At 48.5% G+C, this 9,014-nt stretch overlaps 1 protein-coding gene across 1 annotated transcript; it reads right to left on the bottom strand.

Annotated features, from left to right (window-relative positions):
- Positions 1-1,099: 1,099 nt before the first annotated feature.
- Positions 1,100-6,994, bottom strand: LOC141509977 (leukocyte immunoglobulin-like receptor subfamily A member 5). The gene is made up of 5 exons (XM_074219906.1): positions 6,815-6,994; positions 6,535-6,570; positions 6,087-6,371; positions 4,487-4,780; positions 1,100-1,611 (listed from the first exon to the last, which is right to left on the bottom strand). Exons 1-5 carry the CDS (start codon positions 6,846-6,848, stop codon positions 1,493-1,495), a joined length of 768 nt encoding a protein of 255 aa, XP_074076007.1. The 5' UTR covers positions 6,849-6,994; the 3' UTR covers positions 1,100-1,492.
- Between the last annotated feature and the right edge of the window lie 2,020 nt (positions 6,995-9,014).

Raw genomic sequence — 9,014 nt, 5'->3', positions numbered from 1 at the left:
TATCTGTTCCCTTAAACATTATTAATCTAAAGGGGATGACTTTTAGATTCAAGTAGTCCTGATCTCTGTGGTTCAGGAAAGGTGAACTGCAGGTTCTAACTGAAGTTTTTCACCTTTCCCACCAGAGGCCAATTTCACATAAATAAATGAAGTCAATAGCAAAGAACCCATTGATCCAGATTCATAGCAATGTTGAACTCAGAGAGAGTATCTATAGAAGATATAGCTGACAACAAAGTAAAGAAGTTTTTCTCCCTTTGAGAATGAGGTAGCTCAGACCAGAAGAAAGAGTTCTAAGTCTCCCCCAAGGAGAAATTCTCCAAAGGTCCCAGTGCTGCAAACTAGCAAGAGTGACCAATGGAACCCGCCAGATCCTCTTGTATCTTTATTCTCTGAGTCTTTCTCTTCTTTCAGGGATTTGAACAGAAGTTGGAATGAAGCATCTTTTTCTCTAGAAGTCAGAAATGTGAATATTTCTTCTCTTCCTTCTCACTAACTCCATTCACATCTCATATAGACAAGAGACATGGAACCAAGTCTGTATGATGAGCCTTTGAATCCAGGGCACACCTCTGGGGCAGTCATGTTGGTGATGGTCTAGGGAGATTTTTAGTATTTGAGAGAAAGAACCTCAAGTCATCATGATGGCAAAGTATAGGTGTCTGCACACATGAGTTCTCAAGCAAGGGAAGTCAAAGTCTTGATGTTACCAAAGGCAAATTGACTCTGGTAACCTCAGAATCCCTAAGAAGCATATATGCTCATATGTACATTAGGAGGCAGCGTCTACCATTTCAGAATCTAGAGATGAAGAAATCTTGGGAGCAGATAGTTTATAGTCCCTACCATGTCAGGGGAGGATTATCTTGGGTAGGGGAGAAGAAAACAATGAGGCCTGGTGCAGGGAAGGGTGGGCTTAGGGATCCAGAGCTGTGATGGTGAAAGGCATGCAGGGAGAGGCCAGGGGGATTACTTCTGTCATCTTTTCCACTGACACACACACACACACACAGACACACACACAGACACACACACAGACACACACACACACAGTAATGATCACTGATGGAGGAAATAATAAAACTTCAGATTTCTCTGCCTCCTGAGGTGCTTTAATATTCTGGGAGAAAACTTTTTCTCTTTTGTTACTGAGAGATATTCTCACTGATCATCCCAACTTTTAGTATGGGAAGGGGTTGAAATGAAGAGGAGAGTGTGAATGTGTGTGTGTGGGGGGGTCACAGCAGAAGGAGTGGTGAAGAGGAGGGGGCCTAGATGAAAAGTTCCCCATTATCAGCTTGGGTCCGAGGCAAATGTTGGATATTATCAACTTGGGCCAGGGTTAGCTCACAGGGAAGGGAAGGCAAGACCCATCTCTCTGTGGGGAACTGGGCAGAACTCAAGACCTCAATGAATCTTTGGGGTGTACATATTCAATAAACCCTAGTTCTGTCTTTCCATCTGTCAAGGAGGGGATCTTGGAGTTCCTTTTTCAGGGTCCCCTCTGGCTCTGCCAAGCTTCAGCCAGAAGAACTCCCAGGAGGATAAGAACCAGCCCTGCCATGCTGAGTCGGACAAGGTTGCCCACGGTGTAATCCTGAGGAGCAGGATCTGAAATGAGAAAAGACCTCTCTGATCTCAGACCCCATCAATGGAGACATAGGAACTTCTCTGACCTGAGAGGTTCTGGTCCCTTGCTGACCCGGAGTCTTTGTATGGGGGTGAGGGCTGGTGGACCAAGAGAGAGGCCTGAGGGAGGGGCTGGGGCAGCCCCATCCTCCTAGTCCCCTACATGCTTCCTTTCCAGAACCCTGAGTCAGTCCCAGGTTCCTTTCCTGGAACCTTCACTTTGCCCTCACTTCCTCTCCTCCCCTTCATTCTTCATCTCCTGTCACTTTGGCAACAGCTTGGTGGAGTGCAGAGAGGGCGAAGATTGTGGTGAGGAAGAACTGAGTTCAAGTCCTAACTCAGACATTTGCTCTTTCCGTGATCCTGAGAATGTCCCCTCCACTCTCTCTGTCTCAGTGTCCTCATCTGGAAAATGGCACTAATAACAGTACCTACCTCCCAGGGTTGTTCTGAGGATTCAGTAAGAGTATAAATGGAAAGCATGTAAAGACTGTAACTCTTCTGGCTATATCACCAACCAGCATTGACCGATCACACTGAAAAATGGCCCCTGCCCTCAGGGAGCTCACATTCTCACTGGGAAAGACCTGGGAATAAGCAAGAATGGACAAGGGACCCCCCAGAGCAGATGGCGAGGGATCTCTGAGGGGACGTCCTGGGAGGAGGGGAGGAGGCACCAGGGAGAGGGGAATCTCCTCCGGCTGCCCAGAAGTGGAGACTAAGCAGAGCTTTGTTGAGAACTGAGAAATTAAGGAATGGAGGACTTCAGGTATGGGGCCAAAGGACTAGAGATTGGAGACAGAGGGAATGTGTAAGGAACTATGAATAGGGAGCCCCTGTGGTGAGGAGAGGAGACTCAATTTGTCCTTGGGAAGTCTCCAGTCTAATGCAGTAATTCAGGTCTCCAGATTTTTATTAGTTGTGTTTTTGTTTTTGTTTTTGGTTCTTACAAGGCAATGGAGTTGAGTAACTTACCCAAGGTCACACAGTTAAATATTAAGTGTCTGAAGTTGGATTTGAACTCAGGTCCTCCTGATTCCTATCCACTGCAGCCATTCCCTCAGACCTTTATTAAGATCTCACCCTGCTCCAGGCCTTGGTCTAGGTCTCACCCAGAGGATACAACAAAATAGCTCCTGCCCTGTAGGGGCTTATCTTCTCCTAGAATGCTCTATCATCATATACCCAAATAAGTCTCTGAGGACTGGGGTCACTAACTGGTGTACCAGCAGGAAAGGCTTCTTTAGGGGTAACTCCTAAGCTCCCCTTGGGAGGGATCTTTGAATTGTAAGAGAAGGGGGTGAGGAGTGAGAGCATGCCAGTCAGAGGGCTCAGGAGGAGTGATGGGAAATGAGGCAATTCTGGATGGCGTAGGCTGACCCTGACTCAACATCCAGTCTCTCTCTCTCTCTCTCTCTCTCTCTCTCTCTCTCTCTCTCTCTCTCTCTGTCAGGAATCCTCCCATCACTCACAGAGCAACCTGTTCTCAGATTCAGGGCTTTGATAAAAGATTCCTAGAGATGAGGAAGGAGGCAGAGTGAGGGGCTGGGCAGGAGAGCCCAGAGAGGCCTGAAGGGTCTAAGGGAGCCCTGGGTGTGAGCCCCAGATCTGCCCAACTTGCTGGGTATGGGATGTTGGACAACACCCTCCATTCCCTCCATTCATTTTTTCACCTGTTAAATATATGTGAATGGTCAATGATGTCTCCTGGTCTGTCCACTTGTGAGATTTGATGTGCCCATGATCCCCATGATTCCTCTCCTCCCTCCTGTCTGAGCTATTGGGGAAGGGGAGGGACACAGGGAGAAGAAAGGACCTGAGGTCCTCCCCTCCCTCTGAGCTTCCTCTCCCTCCCCAACCCTCCTGGTCCCCTGGGGTCCTGAGCAGACAGTATGGTGCTCCACTGAAGGAGCCTAGGGGAGATGGGAGGGGTGGGAAGACCCGGACTCTCTCACCTGTGACTGAATCCTCAGGCCCCTTATCTTGGCTGTCCCCTGAGGTTCTACTATATCAGGGGGAGCCAGGTTGGGCAAAAGAGGGAGAAGGAGGGAAAAAGTTCGCCCAGGAGCTTCTAGCTTAGCAAAATTGGGGTGGGGACACTTGAGAGACCCTCCCTCATCACTGGGAAAGTCAGGGATGGAAGAAACAGAGCTCCCTTCCCCCAAAGTTCCAACTACAGCTGTATAGATGAGGGCTGGGAGGTCAGGGGGGCTCCTAGGGAATATGGAGAGGAAAAAGGAGGAATGAAGGCTGCCCTGCTCATCTCTGCTCTCCCCCCTTTTAAGTCCCTTCCTGATCAGCTGGGTTCTTCTTTCTTTCCCAGGCTGGAGAGGCCCCTGTCCCTGACACTTCCCTCCAACCTTCCTCATGACTAGGTTTGTTCTGAAAAATGGGCAACCTGCCCAGGCCTGCATAGGAGATGGAGAAAAATAGGGGAAAGAGAGACGGTCCCTCATCACCAGTTACTCAGTGGGAGGCAAGGATAGCAGAATTTAGGGATTCCCAGACTTTTGGGGGAGGTGAGGGTCCTTTGTGGTGCCCACTCAGGCAGAGGAGATTGAAGAACAGCCCTTGCCCTCAGGGAGCTCCCTGGCAATACCTCAAGCCTCCTTTGTCCTCCTCAAGCCCCTTCCCTGGGACCTGCTCTCCCACTTGTGTTTTGTCTGTATGAGGGACCATCATCACTGGATAGGAAGCAGAGTGTGATCCAAAGCCCAGACTCTCCATCCCCTCCCTCTGAGCATCCTCTTCCCCCCCCAACCCTCCTGGTCCCCCGGAATCCTCAGCAGGCAGTGTGGTGCTCCACTGAGGGAGCTCAGGGGAGATGGGAGGGGTGGGAAGATCTGGGCTCTCTCACCTGTGACTCTGAGCAGCAGGGGGTCACTGGGGAATGACCACCCATAGGGAGAGTCACTGAGAAATGTGTAGCAACAGTAATTCGCTCCATGGGCAGAGGTCACAGCAGGGATGTGGAAGGTGGCTTGGGTTCTCCCTTCATGGGGGTAGGCCATGACTTGATAGAGCTTTTCCCCGTTCTTGTACAGAGCAGACCTGTCATACCACAGCTCTGACTGACACTGGAGGGTCACCTCTTGTCCTGAGAGCACCAGGGAGCTGGGCAAGGCTGAGAGGGAGGGCGGGTCATAGAGACCTGAGGGAGGAGGAGAGTTTGGAGTTAGGGCTGTAACCCTAGATTTCAGAATTTGGAGGCAGATCTGCCTGGGGGGGGGGGGGGATTGGGCTGGGACTGAGGGGGGCGGGGGGGTGGACTTTGAACTCCTTTGTGTGAGAAAGAAAATCCCACAGCATTTGTGTCAGGAAGAAGGACCTTGGACAGTTCTGGGGTAAAAACGGAAAGTGGGTGAGGGAGTGGGGCGGGGAGGAGAGAGAGAAGAGTAAGAGGTTGGGAGGGAGACTGAGAGAGAGAGAGAGAGAGAGAGAGAGAGAGAGAGAGAGAGAGAGAGAGAGGAAGAGATACAAGACTGTCAGAGAAAAAAAGATAAACAAATGGAAACTGGAAGGGGGAAGTCTCCCTGTCCTTGCCCTGACAGGTTTCCTCCCTGGTCCTGGGCTGGGAGTCCCAATCCCTGGTCTATTGTCACAGAATGCCTCTCCGGGGGCATGGGGGTACATTTAGGACCCGTCTATGCATCTTTGTCCAGTTTTCAACTCCCAAAGCTGAGGCTGATGACATCCTGGACTCTGGTGGGGGTGCGGGGTGGAGGGCAGAGGGTCTTTGCATGGGGGAGGGAAAGGGAAAAGCCCCAGTTGTGATTTTCTGGTTCACTTCCATTCTGGCCTCCTAAACCTTGCTGTATGGAGACCCTGGAGATAGACAGAGGAAACACCCCCTCCCCTCCCTGTGCCTAGACTTGAGTTGGGGGAAGGGAGAGGGTAGAAACAGATCTATTCTCCCCTCCCTTTCCTTGATTTGGGAAGGTCAGGATTGGAAGGGGAAATGTCCCAGTCACCCTGTACCCCCTCCCCAAGGAGTCCCCAGCTCTGTCTGGTCTCCTCAGAAACCAGCTGAGTCTCCTGTTTCCTTTCTGTCTCCAAGATGGGATCTAACTGAGGCAGTTGGTGGTGCTGAAGTCAGGGCCCTGAGTCAGGAAGATGTGAGTTCAAGTCCAGCCTCAGACACTTCTCAGCTCTGTGATCCGGGGCAACTCACCTCCTTCTCATAAGATGGTGGGAGGATTGGGCAACAGAACCTACTGGCCAGATTTGTGGTGAGGATCAAATGAGATAATAATATAAAGGGCCCGGTCCACAGTAGGAGCTATATGAATGCTGATTCCCTTTTACCTCCAGCCCCAGAAGGAGAGCAGAGACCTAGTCAGGGGAGAAGACAGGAAGGGCAGGGGCAGAGGGAGGCTGGGGGTCAGGCTGGGCTGGGGAGGAGCTTAGAACTACTGGGACCCTGACCCAACTCTACCTGGGGATGAGGGGGTCCTCACCTGTCACCACCAGCTCCAGGGGATCACTGCGCTCTGACCAGAGGGATGAGTGTCTGAAGAGGCAGTAGTAGATTCCTGCATCTTCCTCTGTCATAGTCAGGATGGGAAACTCAACCTCAGTTTCATTTGAGGTCACTTCCTTGACCTTAATTGTTTCAGATCTTTGTTTTTTTTCCAGAAGGTACACATCAGCCCCCCAGGACCCCCGGCACCTTAGGGTCACACTTCTCCCTTCAGGCACCAAAGAGTCATTCTCTGCCCTGAGGGAGGGCCTGAGGGATTTATCTGGAAGAAAATGAGAGCTGTCAGATTCAGAGCATCCCCCTTCTATGTGTCCTCCATCCTGGGTCTCCTCACATTCAACCCTGTCAGTCCAGTCCAGACCTCCTCCATCTCATCCATTAACCCCTCTGCTCTAGGCAGAGGGCTTATGGGAGCAAGGACTCACCTGCCTGTGCCCTCATCCTCTGATCCAGACACAGCCCTGGAAGAGAAGACCGTGATTACTCTCAACTCCCCACAGCCTCCCTACTCAACACCCCCAAAGGAAGAAGACTACTCTAAAGAGTTGCAGCTTCTCCCCCTTCCCTGTCCACCCTACTGGTTGACCTCAGCCTGGGTCTGCTCCTCTGAGCCAAAGGCATTCCTCTGTAAAACTGGGTGTGCATCTGATGTCAGTGGTAGCTACGTCCCTTTGAATTTGGGGATCTCCTCTCCCCAGGACTCACCAAGGCTCAGCAGGGCAGAGAGGATGGGGGTCATGATGGTCCTTGTCCAGTGTGGGAGGGTAGACCAGTGGTTGATCAGGCAGACTGTCTGAAGCTGAGAATGTGGCCAGAACCTGTGGGACTCTGAGTCTCTCGGGTCCAGTCTCACTAAGAAGGCTTTCCAGCTCCTTGCTTGTTGTGGTTTCCTGTTGATTGCTCCACAGATAGGGTGGTTTGGGTCCTTGGGTATAGAATCAGGTGTTAGTTTCATGGAGGAAGGTCATTGCAGAACTGAGCAACCGCCTTTTGGTGGCAAGTCCCGCTCCCCCCAAGACTTTGCCTGGGAAATACCCCCTCATAAGGTTCAGGCTTCCCGGAATTCCTCCACCCTATACAATGGACTGTGGTTGGTCTCAGGAAAACAGAAGCTAGCATTTCTAGGGTGCTTTAACATTTGCCAAGGTCATTACAAAGAGGATCTTATTTCTCATTACAACACTGAGAGGCAGGTACCATACCCTTATTCCAGATGAGGAAACAAAGGCATAAGTGACTTCTCCCATGTCACATGGCTAGTAAGTGGCTGAGGCATGATTTCAACTCACTTTTCATTAATCCAGGCCCAGCACCATCTAATTATTCTAAAGGTACTGAAAAGGATGGAGATGGGAGGGTTGTACCTGGGAGGAAGAAGGTCCCCACCAAGGGGCAAGATAGAGAAAGTCCTATGGAGATTGCTCAGTTTTCACAAATTCTGGAATGGAATTTAATTGAGGGTCTTAGGAATCATTTATTTTTCTAGCTTTTCAGTTGTATGTTCAGTTCACTGTCCATTCTTTCCTTGGTGAAAGTGTTTAGAGAGAACATTTTCCCTAAAGATTTCTTGGAATTGCATCTCCATCAATTTGGAACATCATCTTCTTGGTTTTGTAACCCCAATCTCTATGTCACAGCTGTTATATTTACTCCTTCCCTCCCTTCTTTTCTTCCTTGTTTTCTCCCATTCTCTCTTCCTCCCTCCCTTTTATATCTATACCTATAGATATAGAGATAATGTATATATAATATATGTTCACATATAAACACAATGTATATGTATCATATATGGATGGATATAAACACCTGTGTGAGTCATGCTGAAGGATTTCCCACTTCAAACATTTCATGAATACCTATACTTAGTTGAAATGAAATTTGAGGTTAAAAAATGAAGCAAAGTCAATAGAGTGAAAATTTGGAAAGAGAATAAGCAATTGAGAAGACATTGTAATGATATTTATCTCATTAACACACTCTGGAAATTGTCACAGACCAAAGAAATTCATGACTTCAGGGCAGCTAGGTGGCACAGTGGCTAGAGCACCTGTCCTGGAGTCAGGAGGACCTGAGTTCAAATCTGTCCTCAGACACTTAATAATTGTCTACACCTAGTTGTGTGACCTTGGGCAAGTCTTTTTTTAAAGAAAGAATTTATTTATTTTGAGTTTTACAATTTTCCCCCCATTCTTGCTTCCCTCCCCCCACCCCACCCCCCACAGAAGACATTCTGTTAGTGTTTATATTGTTTCCATGGTATGCACTGATCTAAGTTGAATGTGATGAGAGAGAAATCATATCCTTAAGGAAGAAACATAAAGTATAAGAGATAGAAAAATTACATAAGATAACTTTTTAAAAATTTAAAAATAGTCTTTGTTCAAACTCCGCAGTTCTTTCTCTGGACATAGATGGAATTCTCCATTGCAGACAGCCCCAAATTGTCCCTGATTGTTGCACTGATGGAATGAGCGAGTCCATCAGGGTTGAACATCACTGCCATGTTGCTGTTAGGGTGTACAGTGTTTTTCTGGTTCTGTTCATCTCACTCAGCACCAGTTCATGCAAATCCCTCCAGGCTTCCCTGAATTCTCATCCCTCCTGGTTTCAGATAGAACAATAGTGTTCTGTGACATACATATACCACAGTTTGTTAAGCCATTCCCCAATGGAAGGACATTTACTTGATTTCCAATTCTTGGGCAAGTTACTCTTAACCGTTGCCTTAAATAAATAAAATTTTAAATTAAAAAAAAAGAAATTAATGACTTCAGTGACAAATACAATAGAACAAAACTGAAAAAAAAAACAGGAAAAAAGAGAAGGAAAAGGCAGATATTTGTTAAAAAGCAACTAATTTGGAAAAGAGGCCAAGGAGAAAGAATTTCAGAAGCAGGAAACATGG

Source organism: Macrotis lagotis, chromosome 1 (genome assembly GCF_037893015.1).
Source record: "Macrotis lagotis isolate mMagLag1 chromosome 1, bilby.v1.9.chrom.fasta, whole genome shotgun sequence".
NCBI classification, from domain to species: domain Eukaryota; kingdom Metazoa; phylum Chordata; class Mammalia; order Peramelemorphia; family Peramelidae; genus Macrotis; species Macrotis lagotis.
Note: the sequence above shows the minus strand (reverse complement) of the source record. Positions and strands in the feature narration are given on the sequence as shown.